This window comes from Trichomycterus rosablanca, chromosome 12 (genome assembly GCF_030014385.1).
Source record: "Trichomycterus rosablanca isolate fTriRos1 chromosome 12, fTriRos1.hap1, whole genome shotgun sequence".
NCBI classification, from domain to species: domain Eukaryota; kingdom Metazoa; phylum Chordata; class Actinopteri; order Siluriformes; family Trichomycteridae; genus Trichomycterus; species Trichomycterus rosablanca.
The window spans coordinates 2,943,190-2,966,562 of record NC_085999.1 but is presented as its reverse complement, the minus strand read 5'-3'; the positions used below and the strand labels follow the sequence as shown (position 1 = coordinate 2,966,562).

The 23,373-nt window shown below is 39.5% G+C and overlaps 1 protein-coding gene across 1 annotated transcript; it reads right to left on the bottom strand.

Annotated features, from left to right (window-relative positions):
* Positions 1-3,901: 3,901 nt before the first annotated feature.
* snx4 (sorting nexin 4) lies at positions 3,902-22,235 on the bottom strand. Its single transcript, XM_063006425.1, has 14 exons — positions 22,143-22,235; positions 20,337-20,461; positions 19,370-19,508; positions 19,100-19,249; positions 18,168-18,215; positions 17,319-17,374; positions 17,138-17,210; positions 15,411-15,472; positions 15,193-15,258; positions 12,322-12,411; positions 9,785-9,884; positions 8,017-8,162; positions 7,340-7,454; positions 3,902-5,903 (listed from the first exon to the last, which is right to left on the bottom strand). The coding sequence occupies exons 1-14, from the start codon at positions 22,230-22,232 to the stop codon at positions 5,856-5,858; spliced, it is 1,308 nt and encodes a 435-aa protein (XP_062862495.1). The 5' UTR covers positions 22,233-22,235; the 3' UTR covers positions 3,902-5,855.
* Between the last annotated feature and the right edge of the window lie 1,138 nt (positions 22,236-23,373).

Genomic DNA, 23,373 nt, shown 5'->3' with positions numbered 1-23,373 from the left:
TACAGTACATTCAAGTGCACTGCATCGTAGGAGCCGGACGATGCGATTTGATATCGATATCACGATATGTTCTTAACATGAGGTGTTTTATAACCATTTGTTACTTAATGTTAGAAGATGCATGTGATGGTTTTTTTTAAATATTTTTGTCCATTACACTGTAAAACAACACATTTACTCACTTACACCTACAACAATTCAGTCCACCTTCTGCATGTTTTGGCAGGTAGGAAGAAACCAGAGTACCCACAGATAAGTGCAAAACACACAGTGACCAGAAACATGGAAAGAAGAGGGCTGTAGTCCAATAACCACAGACCGGTACACTGTCTAAGAGAATCCACCCAGCACCGCTTAATCTTTACCGCACATGAACTCTACATTTACCCTATATTTACTCTTAAATGCCTCCCCTGCTGCTGTTTTTACAGTTTATAGGTCATCGTTTACTGATTTACTGATGTTACACATGAAAACAGGTGTGAAATCTCGACAAAAGACCAGACAGTTTACTCATTTTATTTTAATGTTTATTTATTTGTTTGTTTATTAGGATTTTAACGTCATGTTTTACACTTTGGTTACATTCATGACAGGAACGGTAGTTACTCATTACACAAGATCCATCAGGTCACAAGTTTATATCGAACACAGTCATGGACGATTTAGTGTCTCCAGTTCACCTCACTTACACGTCTTTGGACTGTGGGAGGAAACCCGAGCACCCGGAGGAAACCCACGCGGACACGGGGAGAACTATTTTATTTTAAATCTCTGGGCTTAATGTGCTGTGTAGAATACAATTTCCTTACATTACATCTAGTGGTACTTGTGATGAAAGGGGTGGCACGGTGGCCTCACAGCAAGAAGGTCCTGGGTTTCATCCTTTCTGTGTGGAATTGGCATGTTCTCCCCGTGTCTGCGTGGGTTTACTCCGGGAGCTCCGGAGGAACTGGAGGTACAAAATTGTCCATGACTGTGTTTGACATTAAACTTGTGAACTGATGAATCTTGTGTGTGATGAGTAACTACCGTTCCTGTCATGAATGTAACCAAAGTGTAAAACATGGCGTTAAAATCCTAATAAATAAATAACTTGTGTTAAAAATGTTTGTATATTTAACAAAGTTGAAAAAACATTGTACAGTATAACTCCCTTTTAATGATATAATCACTTACTAGCTGATTTATTAGTAACCCATCTGCTTATTTATACACTTATTCAATTAACCAGTCACGTTGCAGCAGCACAATAAAGACAAGAGTCAAGAGCTCTAGGTGATTTTCACATCAAACAATAGAATTTTGTAATCTGTGTGACTTTTTTAAATTTTTTCCCCTTTTTCTCCCCCTTTTGCGCATCCAATTGTTCAGTTTGCATCATGCTTCCTCTCTGTCTATGCCGAACCCTGCCCTGACCGTGGAGATCGAAGCTAACCCATATCCCCTCCGAAACATGAGCAGCAGCCAGATGCATCTTTGCCACCCATACCTTGATGAGTTTGGCGCCACCTAGCGTTGCATGCGGAGAGACACACACCAAGGGCACCCTTCCTCATCTCTTGTGCAGGCGCCTCTAATCAGCCGGCAGAGGTCGTATTCGCATTCTGACAGAGAGAGACCCACATCCGGTTCTTTGTCCCACCCCCCAACTGAGCAACCGGCCAATCGTTGCTCATACAGCCACTCAGCTTCGAACCGTTGAAGCAAAGCTGGATTCGATACTACGTACTCAGAATCCAGCCCTGGTTGCAACGTGTCTTTTTACCGCTGCGCCACCTGAGCGGCAGTGATCTGTGTGACTTGACTCTGCCGTTGTTGATGGTGCCAGACTGGTTGGTTGGAGTGTGCTGATCTACACACAGATTTTGCACAGAATGGTGCTAAAAACGAACAAAAACATCCGGTGAGCAGTAGTTTATGGGTGGAAACAGCTTGTTAATAACAGAGTTTCAAGGAGAATGGACAGACTGATTCAAGCTTATTGAAATCTAACACAGCACCTTGGCTCTGTCTGGCTTTGGTGAACCTGTGCCCACTGTAGCCTCAGATTCCTCAGTTTTTTTGGCAGCTGTTTTGGGGCATTTGGCAACCTTCCTATTCATTGCCAGTGATGGTAAAATCCCTTGCTCCCAATGTTCCTATGATGAGCTTAAGATTCACAACATTAGTCACCATGATAAAGTAGATAGATACTTAGAATGAATGTATAAATAAATTATTAACCATTAGTAGCAATAAACGTCTTACGTTTTTGATCACAGGACCCCGTTGGCTTCTTCATTGGCATCTTAGGGTCATTGCAGTGCTGAGAATAATTCGCCACTCAAATAACAGATATTATAATTACTATAAATGTAAGTTCATTATGCCCTTTTATGTAGAAAGATACTGTAGAAAAGAATAAAATAAAGCACTAAACAACAAACGCCATCATCCAACATAACAAAAACATCGTTTTCTTCAAAATATGAGCAATTAAAGGCCTACAACACAAGAGGGCAGTATTTAATCAATATTTCCTTTTTTATACTGACTTTTTACCTCTTATTTCATCATGTCCATGCAATCTCATACCACGGCAGGCTTTTGCACCTTTTATTGATATTAGTCAGGATAAAAATACCTTAATTATTTGCGATCTTGAGGTGAGGAATGTTCTTTTTATGTCTGTTTGGCCCCTCACCTGCTTATTTTGGAATGTTTCAAAATGTTGTAACTTTTAAAGTAATATTTTTACTCAAGGGCCCAACAGTGGCAGGGTTTGAACCAGCAATCTTCTGCTTACTAAACCTTGATCATGCACATTTAACAGTGGATTCCACTGAGATTTCTCCGGCTTCCTTTAAGCTTTTTGCACTGTTATGTACAGTAGATGGTGAAAAACTTATTATTAAACTTATTAAAATTATTTGCAACCGTGCGTTCTTTTGGAACTGATTGACAATTTTATCACATAGTTTGGCACAAAGTGGTGAATCATGATCCATCTTTTCTTGCAAAGACTGAGTCTTTAGTGATTAAATATTTATTTATTATACATATATACAGTATAATAAATAACAAATCCAAACATGGTTGAATACTAGTCTCACCCCATTAAGGAAGTAATAAATTTATTAGCATTTTTTAAGCCCAACTTAATGCTGTGGTAAAATTTTCACAGACGTCTCTTCAGTAACAATATTTAACAGATTCAAAGCAGATCACGTCAGGAAAACTTTTCCATTTGAACAGTTGATTTTAATGCTGCCTGACTTTGCTTATGTATCATATTACTTAGCTTAATATGCTTGTTTATATATATATCCATATATATGCCGATCCCTGCTCTGATTGAGGAGAACGAAGCTAACCCACGCCCCCTCTGACAAGTGGGCAGCAGCTGTATGCATCTTATCACCTACACTTTGACGAGTGCAGTGCATCTCAGCGTTGTGTACGAAGAGACACACCCTGACCGCACTCTTTTCTCATCTCTGTGCAGGCGCCATCAATCAGCCAGCAGAGGTCGTAATTGCACCAGTTGTGAGAGAGAGACCCTATCCGGCTTAGTCCCACCCATATCTGAACAACAGGCCAATCGTTGTTCATGTGGCTTCCCAGCCTTAGACGGCAGGCAGAGCTGAGATTCGATACATGGTTCCAGCGTGTGTTTTTACCGCGGCGCCACCTGAGCGGCCAGCTTAATATGCTTGTTAACCAGTAAGGTTTCAGCTTTTGTTTACATGAGCCAACAGGGTATTTACGCAGCAATTACACCAGGTTTCAAACCAGTAATTTCTGCAACTAAAATCCACAACTCACTTAGCACTTAATTAAACATGTTCTGTTTGACATTTATATTGTAAATAAGAGTTTTAAATCTTAAGAATCATTATAAAACAATGTGACACACACATCAGAAAGCTCCAGTTTATTAGTGTATGCACCATACATTTTGAACAGCAAATGTACAGTTGGTTCGCATGTCTGTAGTGAAAAGTCATCTCATAACTGTTCCGACATGAAGTGAGATTCAGGCTCGGTCATACACACAACTGTTAAATGAGAAAATTATTATATCCTCCTTTTCCTGTGTGACCTTCCTGTTCCTGCAGCCAGATTTATATCAAAACACTGACCCACCCACACATCATCCCAAACGGCAAATCTGGCTTTCATAGTGAAGGCTGCAGCCACGAAGGAAAACATACAACATTACAACCTGAATAAGGCATGAGCAGAGGACGTATAAATGTGCACTTAATTGAAGCGTAAAAAGGAGAGCGGGTCAGTGGTTATAAACAGTTTGCATTTTACAGGGCAGATTGCAGGCAGTGCTGGTGATGTGCAACAGAATGTTTGGATAAATAGCAGGGCTAATATTTCAACTCCTGGCCACATGACCTCATATAATAAACATCAATAAGCCCGCTTGTTTAAGTTCTAAAGGGGAATTTAACCCCGTTCTGGTCGACTGTTACACGTGATACGATGCAACGTTAAACCTTCATACAGTTTAATAAATTGGTCTAAAGGAATGCTCCCGCATTACAGCTCTGAAGGAAAGTAGTGTTACAACCAATAGATTACTGGATTCTGTTTAAAAGCAATTACGAAGGTTCTTCAAACAGTTCCTGCACATTTTTAAACTCTATTCATTAAGAATTTCAAAAACAAACTCCATCACTTTTCTACATCGTCACCTTCCGATGCATTTTTTCCAGCGTCGTATCAACTTTTTAATGCTAATGATGCAGCCAGTGATGCAGCGCTGCTTTCACATCATCATCACATGAAAATCTTCTTCCCCTTGAAGCTTCTTAGTGGCGCCCAGGTGGAGCAGCGGGATATTCCGCTAGCACACCAGCACCGAGATTCTGAACTCCTCGGCGTTGCCGCCGGTCGACTGGGCGCCATCTAGCAGGCATAATCGGCAGTGCCTGCAGGGAGGGATGACCGCAATATGTGGGCGGGGTCTTCAAACGCTATGTAAGGACTCTGATTGGCGGATAAAGGTTTCGTTAAGGGCTGCGCAAGGGCTGGAGGAGGCGTGAGCAGCAATATACCCACCTTGAATACAAAATATCGGGGTATATATATATATATATATATATATATATATATATATAAAGCTTCTTTGAGCTTTTTATAGGTGGAAGTCAGATGGAGCTAAATCTGGACAATAAGTGTCTCTCAGACACGCCCGATTACTCCTCCTACTGCACCCTCACCGCTTATAACCACAATATAAAAGTGCAGAAACTGTTTGAAGGTCCCTCAAATTTTACAAAGTATTGTTGTTTTATTTATTAAAAAACATACAAAAAGGAATGATTTCAGCATGAAAAGGCATAATTAGAACTTAACAACATTCTAATGTTACTACAATTTCAGCAAAAACATATAAAGTACATCAAAAAACAATAATAAAATTCATTATACCCACTTAAATTCCCAAAACTTCAAGATATTTAATGGCTGGAAGTTTAGTATTAAACCTTTAATCTAATCCGAACCAGTGAACATGCCTGAAAATAAAAATATAAATATCTACATGTTCCACTCTGTTTTAATCTCTTGACTGTTATTATTTAGCTCATGTGTAAGAAAATAAGAAAAAATTGAGACTTCAGGTCCCGGGGTGAGTCTGGAATTTGGCTTTAGTGGCAACACCGCATTCAACACCCCTAAAATAGGGCTCGTACACATCACACATCACACAAGAATGCTGACTTTGGATCACTTTGGTACATTTACTCGTATTCATTGGGAAAGGGAAGGTAAAAACGGACCCTCTATCAGCACTCTCACCCAGAGACGTTTGTACAGCTGTGTGGCCGATGCGCTCGGGTTCTGGCTGCAGGCACGGCTTACATCTTGCTGAAGCACTCTTTAGCATTGTTCCACACTTGAATTCCCTACAGGCAGAAACGAACACGATGCTTTCTGATTAGATTAGAAGATTTAACCGCTGTCATTCGTAGACGCTCTGGATACACTGACTTACAGACCTAAAGAATTATACTGTTTCCAATCACACCATTACAACCAAACTGGAAGCCAAAACAGGACCGAACGTTCATTGTTATTTTTATAAGCTATGAAGAAAAATCATTTAGTGCATGTAAAGCAGATGGGCAAAAAAATGAAAGAATAAACTTGGATAAACAAGCGCAGATGTTTTCAGACATAAGCACATAATGTTTAATGTTCGAGTACGTCGAGTTCATTCATATGGGGCAAATTTTGCTTACATAGTTTGGAACCATTTAAATCTATACAAATATATGCTGGCCAATCACGTAATAAACATCATGATGTTATTAGTTCCGGTGATTTTAAAGCATGTACACCAAGGAAGCTTGTAGGGCTTTAAGAGTTTACTAAGACAAGGTTAGTTTGTCCTTACTTTGTCTGTATCTGGTTAACAAGAATATTTATATATTGTTTGCCTTGTATCAGTCTACACCGATCGGCCATAACATTAAAACCACCTCCTTGTTTCTACACTCACTGTCCATTTTATCAGCTCCACTTACCATATAGAAGCACTTTGTAGTTCTACTTTTTTTTTTTTACCTGCTTTCACCCTGTTCTTCAATGTTCAGGACCACCACAGAGCAGGTATTATTTAGGTGGTGGATGATTCTCAGCACTGCAGTGACACTGACATGGTGGTGGTGTGTTAGTGTGTGTTGTGCTGGTATGAGTGGATCAGACCGTGTCCACTCACTGTCCACTCTATCAGACGCTCCTACCTAGTCGGTCCACCTTGTAGACGTAAAGTCAGAGACGATTGCTCATCTATTGCTGCTGTTTGAGTCGGTCATCTTCTAGACCTTCATCAGTGGTCACAGGGCGCTGCCCACGGGATGTTTTTGGCTGTGGACTATTCTCAGTCCAGCAGTGACAGTGAGGTGCTTAAAAACTTCAGCAGCGCTGCTGTGTCTGATCCACTCATACCAGCACAACACACACTAACACACCAGCACCGTGTCAGTGTCACTGCAGTGCTGAGAATCATCCACCACCTAAATAATACCTGCTCTGTGGTGGACCTGACCATTGAAGAACAGGGTGAAAGCAGGTTAAAAAAGTATGCAGAGAAACAGATGGACTACAGTCAGTAATTGTAGAACTACAAAGTGCTTCTATATTCACATACATAAGGTGGATTTGCATAGGGAGAGCCATGCTCAGTTGTGCCTGCTAGAGGGCGCCCAGCCGACCGGTAGCAGAGCCGGAATTCAAACCCAAGAGCTCAGAATCTGGGTTTGGGTTAAAGGGCAAGTGTGGGTCCTAAGGCAAGACCAGTTAAGATCCACTAGTATGTGAAATAAAATAAGACGGTCACCTTTTTACACATGCTGATCTGCATGATGGCGTAACTGATGAGCGCTTCCCTGAGGTCCCGCTCCTTCTGCTCTTTAAATCTCTCGATGTCCAGCCAAGCGTTCTGCACAAACTCCCTACACACAAACACAGGTTCATTTCAACTCAGTCTAATTTCTGAATTTATTCATTTATTAGGATTTTAACATTATGTATGACATGACAGGTAATCAGTTCAAGTCTTTAATGTCAAACACAGTCATGGACAATTTTTGTATCTCCAGTTTGACCTCGCTTGCATGTCTTTGGACTGTGGGAGGAAACCGGAGCTCTCGGAGGAAACCCACACAAACTCCACACAAAAAGGACCCGGATCGCTTCATCTGGGAATCGAACCCAGGACCTTCTAATCGTGAGGTGACGGTACTACCCACAGAGAATTAAATGTAAAGCTGATTTCAGGTTTGCTCCCAGTACTACCACAATCACAGCAATTCATACTCGGACCTTTCCCAGCTTTCAAACTGCTGGAAATTTTATGTAATATCCAAAATGACTTTATAAACTACAAAAACATGAGGTTTACAGGAGTTTTAATAAAGCGGGATGCTGAAGATGAGAGCATGGGAGAACTTGTACTGTAATTCCTCTCATATTTTAGGTATTAAAAGAGACATGGGAAAAGAGGGGGAAGCTTACTCGCACTCTGCATTTCTCTCCTTCACAATCTCCTCTCCCTCCTCAATCTGGGTCTCCAGAGTTTTCAGCTTAGCCTCCCTCTGCTCCGGAGTCTCCTGGCCGAACAGCTTACTAGTCATACCCTTCAGAGAGAAGGTCCGAACTGTCTGTGATGGATTAAAGGGAAAGAATTCATCAGGGTTACATAATACAGCATACATAGTACAAGACCCTTGCAATGTTCTCTGATCAAGTGTTAGGTAGCGTGATGCATCCGTTTTGTTTATAAAAATACTATTTACAGAATTTTTAATGATAAATAAATTCGACCTTGGTAAACTTTTGTCCCGTCATTGCGCTGCTTTTGCATTAAAACTGTAGATTTGTCAAATGTTTACCATTAAAGTGCTTGATTTCATGGACCTCGTTTTTCAAAAATCACAGATTTCACAGGATTTCAAAGAAAAAGAGCCACATTTCACAGCAGCAATGAAATTACACTCATAAACTGAATAATAGAATAAATGGAAGCTATAATACACAGCACAGCTACCTTAATAGTTGAAAGATGGAAATACTTGTCCGTGTTTTGACACCCCCCTTCTGCGTCCACAGAATCGGTTGTTAGTTTTCCAAACTCAGTTACTCGAGTCGTGTTTTTAGCTGCTTTAGACTTCAACGTCTCGGACATTTTGTCTAACCGATTTCTAGGGTAACGGAGCGTCTTTAAAGTTTGCTAATAGAGTTTATAAAGAAAGAAATAAACTGTACATAGACAAACTATCGCAGCACAGACTACACAGAGATGATCACGTGTGTAGAGAAGCACACTTTTACATGGACTATGGAATTCCCAAAAGGGCCAAAATGCACTCAATAGCTAAACAACATACATCAAAGATTGTCAGCACACTACACCACAGAGAAGTCTGTTACACTAACTTAATTACCGTATGATTGCTAAGATGCCTTATATTGTACAACCCCAAATCATAAAAAGTTGGGACAGTATTACATTTACTTTGACTTTAATTTGATTGCAGACAGTTTTAACCCAAGATATTTCATGTTTTATCTGCTCAACTTCATTTCATTTATTAATAAACATCTGCAATTCAGGCCTGCAACACATTCCAAAAAAGTAGGGACGGGGGCAATTTAGGGCTAGTAATGAGGTGAAAAAACTAAATAATGATGTGATTCCAAACAGGTCATGGTTTGGTACAAAAGCAGCATCCAGGAAAGGCTTCAGAGTCTCTGATGAGTAAAGATGATCAGAGGATCCAGTTTGTCCACAAATGTGTGAGAAAATGATTGAAATGTTTAAAAACAATGAACCTCAAAGAAAGATTGGAAGGGATTTGCATGTTCTCCCTCTACAGAGCAGAATATCATTAAACCATTCAAGGAATCAGGAGGAATTTCAGTGCGTAAAGGCCAAGGGCGCAAGCTTAACCTGAACGCTCGTGATCTTCCATCCCTCAGACGGCGCCGCATCAAGAACCTCCACTCAACACTAGCTGATATAACCACATGGGTGAGGGATTAGTTTATCAAACCTTTATCAAGCATGTTTCATACGCTATGTGAATAAAAAATGTTAAATCGCTAAACACAAACCTTAAAACGTAAATGCAAAATGCAAAAAAAATGCAAAAATAAACAGAACAAAGCAATTCCTGAATGTTTTACATAAAAACAGGGGAACTTGGGTTCCTGGGTGGCACAGCGGTCTAACGCGTTAGCCCACCAGCACTGAGATCATTTCTGGACATAAATGGAGACTCACCCCGGTAGCCAACTCTTCCCGCTGCTGTTTTTTGGATGCCAGATCCAGAGCAGCCATCTCCAGTTCATACTGGCTAAGCTCGTGCTTTCTGCACACTGCCCTGTAGAGACCAGAGAGGGAAAAACAAACAATATACAGATAAACAACTTATACTCAGGGATAGATTAGATTATTTTATAATATACAATAAAACGTGGTCGCATGGGTTGTCTGTTATGTCAGCGCACCGGATCAGGAGCAACTCGGCGTTCGCTCGGCGATCGAAACTCGGCTCTCGATCGCTGTGTGAACTACTCAACAACTCGATCCGAGCGGCTCGCCGAGTGAGAGATTTCTAGCATGTCGAATATCTGGATCTGAGTCGCCCGACCGGCAATGAGTGCAGTGTCGAACAGCCAATGAGAACGCAAGATACGGGGTGAGGGGAAACGTTGTAAAAAGGTGGGACAGGGGCGTAATATAGTTTATATCAGAATACATCAGCACACACACAAGTTTTACAGTATTTCTGACCTGATCGTTCTCTACAAAACACCCACGCTGCATTGCAAAAAAATATTTATTAACCCCCAACTCACTATAGAACAATCCCTGCTGGTCACGTAGCCAAATCCACTCAGATTCATTTATTTTTTCTCTTTGATTTTACGCTGCACATCAGCGCACAAACTTTGATCGCTCGCTACTTGTTGACGTGCATTTTTGGACGTGGTATCGTTAAACCCCTCGTCACTTCTCGCGTGTGTTTTCGTGACAGAACGTAGTTTGGGAGAGCAGAGAAGCTCGCCTGCGATTCCAGTTGGTGATAGATGGTGTAGTGTGTGACCCCCTATCGCCGATCAGTCGTGTAGTGTGAAATACACACCGACTTGAAAGACTCCCGATCACAAGAGATCCAGTCGTGTAGTGTGAACTTGGCATTAGCAGTGATATCAGTGATATCAGTCGGCAGGGGGTCTACACAGACACGACTGGCCATGTCTGAGGGAAGCGGGTGGTTGAAGCCCTGCGATGGATTGGGACACTATCTAGGTTATTCCTGCCCTGCACCCAGTGTTGCAACCAGAGCAGGACCCGCCGCAACCCTGACCAGCATAAATCAATTGTTGAAAAAATAAATAAAATTCTAGACTATTAGCCACACATCAAATCCTTTAGCCAAAGTGGAACAAAACAATGTAGCCCCATTATAAAAGCTGCGTAACTGAGCTTTCAGATGTAAATTCGACATGATTAACGTTAAAGGATTTGTGGTGCAGGATTCCGAATCTCCAAACCCACACAGACCAGCTCTGATGAGATCTTCGTCTTCTCGTGTTTACTTACAGCCCTAATCCAACACATCTGGAGCTGAAACTAAACACTGGAGGGTGTACAGTCTTCAAGGGCAGCGCTGAGCGCCCCTGCTTGTTTTTTCACTTGGGCTTTGAAGAGCATGACGCTAGGCTTTACTCTGTGTTTGAAAGACTTGATGCTTATCCAAGGTCTGTTTCTCTGGCCATCTTGAAAACGCATTCTGATTATGTGCATTTATAGCAGCTGATCCTTGATGGTGCTTTCACTCTTAGACCAATATGTCTGAGCCATAAATATGCCAAATTCTGAGTTTCTTATTTATCTTATTTAAAAGAATAAACCAGGATCCATAAAAAAAACCCAATTTATAAAAACATGTCACCTATAGTACTTAAAACATTTGACATTTGGTTAAACACGGCAAGTCGAGACTGCAGTGCCAACAATGCTGCTCCTGCTAGATGTGATGGGAACCTGGCTTGTTTGAGCCAAATGAACAAATAATGAAGAAATCCAATTATTTTTTGCTAGTTATAACATGTAGTTTAATTTAATTCTGTGTTTGTATGATTTGTGTAAATCCTATTTATTCAAATTATCCTCCAGGCCACCCGAAGAGGATGGGGGTCCCTGCTGAGTCTGGTTCCTATCAAGGTTTCTTCCTGTAAATTTAAGGCAGTTTTGCCTTGCCACTGTTGCCCTCGGCTTGCTCGACTGGGGTTTTTGGTCTGTAGGTCCTGGATTCTATGAGACAATGTTCACTGTAAAAAGCGCTATACAGATAAAATTGACTTGAACCGACTGTCACAGGACATCATTTACTCAGTTTTTACAACATACTACTTGTATCTTAATAATTATATTAGCCTGGGAGCCTATCCCAGCTTTTCAACGGGAGCAAGGCACACAGTAACACCCTGGCAATTAACCTGACTGCTTGTTTTTGGACTGTGGGAGGAAACCGGAGCTCCCGGAGTAAACCCACGCAGACACGGGGAGAACATGCAAACTCCTCACAGAGAGGACCCAGACCGCCCCACCTGGGGATCGAACCCAGGACCTTGTTGCTGTGAGGCGACAGTGCTACCCATTGAGCCACCGTGCCGCCCTGCACAGACTGGTAAAGAGAGTAAAATGTAGCTGTGTAACACCAACGCTTCTGTTGTTCCAACCTTCTACCTACTTATTATTTAGAATTTAAGGTGATTTTAACATATATAATTATAGTTTGGTGATTATACCTTAGAGATTCGGTGTAGAAAAGGTATTCCTTAAGCTGGTCAGCGTAGTGCTCTTCCTCCTCCAGTATGTCATCAACTGAAGCAGCATACCTGTACAGAGAAGATATTTCTGTCAAAACACGGATGGAAATTTTGTCTGAAGCCTCGCACCATCGCTGGATGTTCTAGGTTAGCTAGGTAGCTGCTGCTGTGTATTATAATAATAATAATATTTTATTTGAAATGCGCCTTTCATGACACCCAAGGGCACTGTACAATAAAAATAAAGAACAAAAATACAAATAAGAATACACATTACAAACATGAAAATGCTATACATGTGGCACAGTTCTGGGTCACCCAAAAGCCAGCTGGAAAAGAAGGGTATTTAGACTGGTTTTGACGGGGATTGTAGCTTCAATTTATTCTATCATTCAATGTATGAGTGTAATTTAAAGACTGACGTGAAATGTGGCCTGCTGTCTCGATTGTATTATCTTTTAAATATACTGTGGATACTGTTATAATCCGATACGTCACTCCTCTTAAACTACTAAGCAGTAATAATACACGTCTCAATGCACCATGGTTAAACTAGCTATCTAAATAACGATGCTCAGACTGTGAAACTAATATTCCAAAGGAATAAATACAGAAGCTACAACATCACACTTATACATACATATACTGTATATGTATAGTTATAGCTTTTCTTTTCACCATCCACCATAGTTATAGTTACAGCTGTATAGATACTATTTACTCATCCTTTATTACTAGTACTGTTATTACTAATATATACCTAACTAATCTTTATTATTATTATTACTGTTATTATTATAATACATATTAATTTTTTTATTAATATGCTTATTGTTATTAGTGCTATTATGTATATAGTACTACGTACATAGATATAATTTCATATATGTAAATAGCTATAGTATAATCTTATATTCATATTAATCATAGGTATATGTTACTAATATTCTCTGTTTTCTTTGCACAATGCTACTATTTGCACTTCTGGTAGATGCGAACTACATTTCGTTGCCTTGTACCTGTACTGAGCAATGACAAAGTTAAATCTATCTATCTATCTATCTATCTATCTATCTATCCATCTATCCATCTATCCATCTATCTATCTATCTATCTATCTTATACACAACTGCTGTTTTTATTTTCACTTTTACACACACAACATTTAGCAGCATTTTTGGCTTATTTAACAAAAGTGTCTACAATTGGAAGATGTGGATGTCAATTAAACGCGATGGACCAATTAGAATTGACAATTTATTCTTTGGTTGAGATTAAAGCAATAAGCCACGAGAGGCCGTGCATTACTGTGATTTTAGCACGGGGATGACGTTTTTAAAACTTCTTTCCCGGTGCTAAAATCGTAACAGTAACGCACGGTCTCGAGTGGCTTATTGCTTTTATAAAACGGCGGTCAACATAAAATATAATAAGTACAACAATGTTTAATTCATAAATGTATTTATTGTGTATAAACTTACAATAAAGCATTCTTCCGCGACGCAAAATAGTTCGATTAACAGTGTTGCTAGGCAACATGAGGGCGAAAATAACATTAACTTTCTCTATTCAGTGGCGTATTAATATGGAATGATGTGAGGTGGTCCTAGGTGTGAGTTTATCGGGGATTTTACAACGGCTTCGAACGCGGCTCAGCCAATCAGATTTTAGGACCGGAACTATCCGTTTTATAATTTCCGTTAAAGTTCTGTCACGTTTTTAGATTATTAAAAAGCAAAGCGCGCTTATTAAAAAACCTGCTGGATTTTGAAGAGGACGTCTGTGGCTTAATGGGAAACGGTGTAGTTTGTTTTATTTCATAACACTAATGGATTAATGGTTGAGGATGTGAGAGATTTCCAAGCCGGGACAAGATAGGTTTTCTTTATCTCAGGTGAGCGATTTATCATTTATTTACAAGCGATTTTTATTGTGTTTAAACAGTGTTTTAGAATGCTAAAAGTTGAAGCAGATCAGTGTTGCGGATGACTTGTAGATCAGTGGCACATGTTAATGATGTCATCGAGATGCAAGCTGGCAATAAACGGCACTCGGTTGAAACGTATCTTCGTGTGTTTATTTGTTTTACACACAAACAATGGCCTTATTTACAGTGTTATTTACATTAAGTGTTATTTACAGTAAGTGTTATTTACATTAAGCAGTAGTATCGGATCGGATTACACGTTTTTTTCCTTCCGATATCCGAAGCCCTACTGCCAGCATTCTCAGAATTAATTTTGGGGTTTGGGGGTGTAATGGCAGAAACACGACATACAGAGCGCCGCCGACAGCAGCCTTATGACTGACCGGCCGTCTTCCTCTCGGCAGAGTCCGACCGGCAGCTGCCAGCGCTCTGCAATACCACGATGAGGTCTGGGTGACCTCTGACCCTGCAGCTGAGTGAAGTTGGAATCCATAAAATTTAAAAAAACGGTACCTCGGCTGTGAGTCGCGGATATGTGAGTGACATGGACACAAGGGGGTCAATTATGATGTTCTAACATCTCAAGGAAGTGGTAATAAAGCTGCAGACTTCTGTCTGCAGACACGTTTCGAGAGGACTTCTAAAGAACTGCACTCATGTTCTGCAGGTCTGTAGAAAGATTTAGATCAGCGCACGCCAGGGCATCATGCAGCACCTTCAGATTTCAGCTCCCTCAAAGCTGAGGGTAACCGGATAGGCTGCTACGAACTCCAAAAAAGTGGGGGGGAAGGCATGTGGTGTTTGAGGGAACACATGAAAACACAGGCCTGCTTTAATCCTTTAAAGGCTGCATGAGAATGGGTCATAAAAGTGGCAGCAACCCCATATTGAGATGGAAAGCAGTGGGTGAAACATAAACTCACGCGTCCATGTGATGTCCTGCGCTCTGCAGTCCGTCTCCCATTTCTTTCTCGATGGCACTCCACTCGCTACGAACAACAAAACAATAACTTTACTGTCGGCTTCATTTATTATTATGCCACAAAGCGCTAAAAGCTTTAAAAATGTTGGGACAATCCATAAGATGCAAAAAAAAAGAAGAATCTGTAATTGGGTAATTTGTTTGTGTAAGAAATCCCACCTGAAGACCCGTCCATAATTTCCATGTACTTTGTAGACACCGTACAGTCGGTCGGCCACTCTCTGTGTGAAGAGTTTCAGTTTATTTGTAAGCACAGATTTTAACACAGTCAAATTTACTAATACTTTACAAATCTGGTAAAATAGTGTAAGGGGGTCTGCACTGTTTGTTTCTGAACAGGAATGAACGTAGAATTAAGCCAATAGAACACGATATATATTAAAACTCTGTATGTATGTATGTATGTATGTATATATATTCCTAAAAGTAGCCGATCCGATCGTGTGATATATAAAGATCATGTTAAGTTTAACAGCTCAGTGGATCGATCCAGACTTTGAGCTACGAAGCACCAACCATCACATCACCATTCATCAACCATCGTACAGAAACCATCGTGAAAGCTCTTCATGACCTAAAATAACATCATTAACGTTGTGCATCAAACATACGATGTAATTTTGCTGATTGTAATATTTACTTTAAAAAGATAATTCAACCCGGTCACATCTGAGTCGATTCTATCAGCACGTTATATAAACTCCTGGTTCACTTTGGTAAATCGTGAGCGGTTCTTACTTGTGATGTAGATGAGAACAGAAAACGTTACAGAGCCAATCAGAGGCAAAAGTTTATTCATTACCAAATTCGTTAGTTCAGGATCATCTGCTGAACTTTTAGCTCCTTAGACGGAACGAGTCTGACTCGGTTACAGATCTGTGGTAATATCAGTGTAATGAAGCTTTTTAATGTAAGAGAGTCACACAGAATGTTCTGTAGTAGCTGGTGTTTATTTAAAACCACGACATTTAATTAATAACAGTAAACACGGAGAGATAACCGAGAAGAGAAACTTACGCTGCGCATAAAATGAACCGACTCGTGAATCACTTTAAGCGATACAGTGAACAGATCATTTCTCTTAAAGGCACAAACACACACACATACACACACACACATACACACACACACACACACACACACACACACGCACACACACGCTGCTCCGGTTTATCTTCACTGTGAGGCTCTTTTTAAGGTTCTTTCAGACTGAACTGGATAACATTAAACCTGCGTGTGTGTGTGTGGTCAGTTAGACTAATGAAATATGTGTCCTGTGAGTAAAAAAAATAATTGTTTGATGTACTTTATTTACTGCTAAATTTGCAACACCGCCCCCCCCATCGAAATCGGCCGATATCCCTGAAAGGAGATCGGAATCGGTGCCAAAAACCCCGATCGGTACATCTCTAATATATATATACAGTATATACAGTATATATCATCATGTAAATACTTTATATTTTGTGCTGTACAGAGTCATATATTTTTAGGGATGTAACAATACACTACCCATGATGCAATACAATTCACAATACTGGGTTCACGATGCGATTTGTTCCCGTCTTTTTAAACAAAATGAAATTGAAGACTAATTATGACAGTTTGCTTTTATTATTTCTTTAATTAAAATAAAATACTGTATTTGTGCTTATCTTTTATTTATCTAAATAATTAATGACCTTTTGCACATTGCCTTTTTGTATAAAAAAAAAATCTAAAATGAAATTGTAAAACAAATCCCACATTATATAAATAAATGAAAAATACAAATAAAGAAACACGCAATTACCCTTCGCTCTCCCTTTAACAAATAAAACAACGTTTGCAAACTCCACTGTACAACTTGACTACTGTTTTAATACTAAACAGTTGGTCTTACTCACCGCACGCACACGCAGCAGCTGCGATATAACATTCTGGAGCTCGTCTCCGTAGTGCTTCATGTCTGCAAACCTCCTGACAGAGAAAGAGAAAGTGGCTTAAATACAATACTGCATGCTGTAAATATCAAAGTAAATAAAAGTCAGATTAAAGATGATGTACAAATCATATAAAATGTCTTACTTGTCAGTATTCTTCACCCGGAATGTAGCACTCAGAGCCTTTAGCCTCGAATCTGCCTGCAATCGTTTAAAACATGTAATTAAATATTTAGGACTTGTGTTTGTGAATGTTTGTGATACACAACAGCAATCAGAACAGCTAATAAAATAGAAACAAAAAAGATGCACTTATTGGCTTATTTATATTTATTTATTTATTATTTATTAGGGTTTTAACGTCATGTTTTACACACTTTTGGTTACATTTATGACAGGACAGGTAGTTACTGTTTACACAAGATTTATCAGTTCAATTTCAATGTCAAACCCAGTCATGGACAATTTAGTATCTCCAGTTCACCTCACTTGCACGTCTTTGGACTGTAGGAGGAAACCGTTGCTCCTGGAGGAATCCCATGCAGACACGGGGAGAACATGCAAACTCCACACAGAAAGGACCCGGACCGTTCTACCCGGGGATCGAACCCAGGACCTTCTTGCTGAGAGGCGACTGTGCTACCCACTGAGCCACCGTGCCGCCTAACTCCACACAGTAAGGACCCGGACCGCTCTACCTGGGAATCGAACCCAGGACCTGAGCCACCGTGCCGCCAGTGGTTGCTTATGTAACCTGACAAACATTTTCTTACTGCAGAAGCACTTTAACTGTCCTGACACATTAAGGCTTTCACACTTAGAGTCATGGTAAAAAAAATTACAATACAGTAATGATGCACGTTTATCCACCCACACACGAAAAAGCCTCTTCAGCCAGGATTTTAATGATATGACTCAATCATACCTGATCCAGCAAAACAGTTAAAGTATTTTAAAGTGTTTAAAAGACAAATCACACAATAAAACACATTACCTTTGCCTGAAATCCAGTCTCAAACACCACTTCTTTCCAACCCTGTTCCTGTGGGGCAAAGAGGATGCTGTTTGACACTGATGAATAACATAGAGACCTCAAAAGCACACGCACCGATTAGGCATAACATTATGACCACCTTCCTAATACTGTGTTGGTCCCCCTGTTGATGCCCCATACGCACTGTGTATTCTGACACCTTTCTATCAGAACCAGCATGAACTTCGGCATGAGCTACAGTAGTTGGATCGGACCACACGGGCCAGCCTTCGCTCCCCACGTGCATCAATGAGCCTTGGTCGCCCACGATCCTGTCGCCGGTTTACCACTGTTCCTTCCTTGGAGCACTTTTGATAGATACTGACCACTGCAGACCGGGACACTCCCCACAAGAGCTGCAGGTTTGGAGACGCTCTGACCCGGTCGTCTAGCCATCACAATCTGGCCCTCGTCAAACTCGCTCAGATCCTCACGCTCGTCCATTCTTCCTGCTGCTAATATCAACTTTGAGGATAAAATGTTCACCTGCTGTGTAATATATCCCCCCCACTAACAGGTGCCGTGATGAAGAGATAATCAGTGTTATTCACTTCACCTGTCAGTGGTCATAATGTTATGCCTGGTCGGTGTATTAAAAGAACATAAGGTCACAGTGATTCCGCACAATCTTTACTAGTACATATGAGTGTCACGACACAGCAGCTTGAGCACCTGTCCTAAATGCTGGGTTAGTCTGATTGGTTTGATATTAAACAGGATAAATGTCAAATATATTAATTTAAAAGTAATAAATGACTGACTGACTCACTGACTGAAACCATAAAGTGTCAGTTGAGCAAAGTCTACAACAACACTTTTTTTTTTCCATCATGCACTCAGTTGATAATGTCAAAACGTATCCCATGATAAACTGATCAAACTGATTTTGTCACCTCAGTCAGGAAGGAGTAGAAGATCTTGTCATTGGACAGAACAGGATGGGAAGCAACCCGCAGCAGGAAGTTCTCCAGGCCGACTCTGCGCCTCTCGACAAAGTCTGGATCCATGTTGTCTGCCGACAGCTTGTGCCACACAAATTCAGCCTGTAACAACAGTAAACAGTCAAACACAGTCTGAAAAACAACTGTGTGTGTGTGTGTGTGTGTGTGTGTGTGTGTGTGTGTGTGTGTGTGTGTGTGTGTGTTCTCCTTCTTTCACTTTACCCTTTTCTCAGGCAAAGGTGGAACGACTACGAAAGGATAGGTGACCAGTAAGTAGTTTCTAAGAAGCTCGAACTCGCTGTAGCGTCTCCACAGAGAGTCGGGGGCAGGACTGGTACCCTCAGCTGCAGCATCCACTGACCTGTAATTTAATAACAGAAAACAGTTCAGCTACAGATAAACACACAGTTACAGATACACCAGTATTAGATGTAAGAACAGCGCTAAGATTCAAACCTGGATAGCGGATCAGCCATAACATTAAAACCACCTCCTTGTGTCCACTACACTCACCTTTTGTTTCTCTACATGCTAGAGCCCCCTTTCATGCTGTTCTTCAATGGTCAGGACCCCCACAGAGCAGGTATTATTTAGGTGGTGGATCATTCTCAGCACTGCAGTGACACTGACATGGTGGTGGTGTGTTAGTGTATGTTGTGCTGGTATGAGTGGATCAGACACAGCAACTGCTGGACTGAGAATAGTCCACCACCCAACAGCGCCCCGTGGGCGGCGTCCTGTGACCACTGATGAAGGTCTAGAAGATGAGCGACTCAAACAGCAGCAATAGATGAGCGATCGTCTCTGACTTTACATCTACAAGGTGGATCAACAAGGTAGGAGTGTCTAATAGAGTGGACAGTGAGTAAACACGGTATTTAAAAACTCCAGCAGCGCTGCTGTGTCTGATCCACTCATACCAGCACAACACACACTAACACACCAAAGAATGATCCACCACCTAAATAATACCTGCTCTGTGGGGGTACTGACGATTGAAGAACAGGGTGAAAGCAGGGTAAAAATGTATGTAGAGAAACAGATGGACTACAGTCAGTAATTGTAGAACTACAAAGTGCTTCTATATGGTAGATGGTGGAGGAGGAGGTGGTTTGTGGTTTATGGACGTTTGGGGCACAACCATATTTATACTAAGGAGAAAAACAAGTAGGTGAATGTTGTATTTTACCGTGTTTCAATAAGGTAAACCGTGTAGGTTTCTTGCATGCTGACTGCATTCTTTCCGGTTCTTTTCTCCGCCTCGGTTACGGTTATCTCCATTTTCTTTAACAGAGTCGCCTCCTTGTCCACCATCTGCAAAACATAAAGTGAAAATAAAAAAAAGAAAACATTATCCAGATTTTTATTTATTAGGATTTTAACATCATGTTTTAAACTCTTTGGTTACATCACTTAACGTATAATGTGAGTAATTACCAAAAACACTATTAGATGCATTTACCGGTAACATCACAAGACCCTAGATTGTCATGTGACATTTTGTTGTATTGAATAACCTTATTTAATGAAGAAAGTTAATCACAGGGTGTTAATGAAACTGAAACAAAAGCAGGTAGTGTGGGAGTCGCACAGCATCAGTCCTGGAGACCCGGGTTTAAAGCACTTCTGTTTACATGTGTGTTTTACCACCTAACACATTTAAATGAACTAAACTATGAATGGGTGAGTGTAAGGTAACTTCTACAGTGACAAGGAACTACACCGATCAGCCATAACATTAAAACCACCTCTTCGTTTCTACACTCACTGTCCATTTTATCAGCTCCACTTACCATATAGAAGCACTTTGTAGTTCTACAATTACTGACTGTAGTCCATCTGTTTCTCTGCATGCTTTGTTAGCCCCCTTGATTCTCAGCACTGCAGTGACACTGACATGGTGGTGGTGTGTTAGTGTGTGTCGTGCTGGTATGAGTGGATCAGAGTTTTTAAACACCTCACTGTCACTGCCGGACTGAGAATAGTCCACCAACCTAAAACATCCACCCAACAGCGCCCCGTGGGCAGCGTCCTGTGACCACTGATGAAGGTCTAGAAGATGACCGACTCAAACAGCAGCAACAGATGAGCGATCATCTCTGACTTTACATCTACAAGGTGGACCGACTAGGTAGGAGTGTCTAATAGAGTGGACAGTGAGTGGACACGGTATTTAAAGACTCCAGCACAACACACACTAACACACCACCACCATGTCCGTGTCACTGCAGTGCTGAGAATGATCCACCACCTAAATAATACCTGCTCTGTGGTGGTCCTGTGGGGGTCCTGACCATTGAAGAACAGGGTGAAAGCAGGTTAAAAAAAAGCATGCAGAAAAACAGATGGACTACGGTCAGTACTTGTAGAACTACAAAGTGCTTCTATATGATAAGTGGAGCTGATAACATGGACAGTGGTTTTAATGTTAATGTTTTAATTCAAAGACCATCTCAGAGATTAAATTTAATAGTAAAGTTGTGATGATGAGTCTGGATGTGTGTGCGGAACACTGTGATAAAAGTTTCCTTAAAGCCACGACAGATCACGTGACGCGCCCTGTGACCAAAGGATAAATAAATAAACTGTAATTAAGTCAGGATTAAATGCATTATTGTTAAACATTAATCCTAATTAATATTTAAAAACTGCTGATGAGATGAAACGTAGTTTTTAGACGCAAGAAAAAATAAGCTGTTTACTAGCTAGCTAACTGTGTAGCTACTGGCGATGTTGTGACAGCACAGATAATAACTGAAGGGTTTGTCAGAGTTAAACTAAATCCTAAATTAGTAAACAATCTTCACAATAGTCACTTTATACATCGTTTAATGATAAGTGTTGTGACTGAATTACTAGACTAAGTTAAATTAGCTGCACAGCTAGGCTAACGCACCTGAGCTAACACATTCATTCCAGCCCTACAGAAAGCTCGACTACACTCATTATAAGAACACAATAACAGTCCTGCCAGAGTAATAAACTGCACGTTTACCATGTTTTTAACGTCACTTTCTGATTCAGAAGGAGTTAAATCAGTGTTTCCAATCACTGCAGCTTCTTTACTTCCATTATCCGTCGCCATCGTTCTGACTGGACAGGAGTTGGTCCTATGCGCATGCGCACTTCACACTTTTAAATCTGAGCTGCATGTTGAAAACTCAGCAAGCATTGTAGTTTAATAACATACAGTTAGAATGCATGGAACAAATAAACAAGTGTGAATTAATGGGTAAAAGTGTGATGTCTTTTAATAAACCGTCCACATTGTATTCTTTCTTTGTGCCCAGTGTTTTTGAGTAGGCTCTGGGCCCACTACAAACCTGATCAGGATAAAGCGGTTACTAAACTTTACTGTATTAATTATGCTTCAGTTTCATCTTCAGAAAAATATAAATATGTAAATAATAAAATAATAACAATAATATTAATAACAATTAATTAAACATGGTAAAAACATTGTAATATAATAATAATAATAATAACAATGAATTAAACATTGTAAAACATTATAATATAATAATAATAAAATAATAATAATAATAATAATAATAACAATAATAATAATAAAAAACTAACAATTAATTTAACATTGTAAAACATTGTAATATAATAATAATAATAATAACAATGAATTAAACATTGTAAAACATTATAATATAATAATAATAAAATAATATTAATAATAATAATAACAATAATAATAATAAAAAACTAACAATTAATTTAACATTGTAAAACATTGTAATATAATAATAATAATATAATAATAACAAACAATTAAACATTGTAATATAATAATAACAAACAATTAAACATTGTAAAATAATAATAAAAATAACAACAAACAATTAAACATTGTAATATAATAATAATGATAATAATAACAAACAATTAAACATTGTAATATAATAATAACAAACAATTAAACATTGTAAAACATTGTAATATAATAATAATAATGATAATAATAACAAACAATTAAACATTGTAATATAATAATAACAAACAATTAAACATTGTAAAATAATAATAATAATAACAACAAACAATTAAACATTGTAATATAATAATAACAAACAATTAAACATTGTAAAACATTGTAATATAATAATAATAATGATAATAATAACAAACAATTAAACATTGTAATATAATAATAACAAACAATTAAACATTGTAAAATAATAATAATAATAACAACAAACAATTAAACATTGTAATAT

Coding starts and splice junctions, on each gene's coding strand:
- snx4 (XM_063006425.1), bottom strand. CDS start 22,232: ATGGCGACGGATAATGGAAGTAAAGAAGCTGCAGTGATTGGAAACACT. Junction 17,375..18,167: donor AGACTGGATTTCAGGCAAAG/GTAATGTGTTTT, acceptor AAACGATTGCAG/GCAGATTCGAGGCTAAAGGC. Junction 9,885..12,321: donor TTCTACACCGAATCTCTAAG/GTATAATCACCA, acceptor TGGTCTCTACAG/GGCAGTGTGCAGAAAGCACG.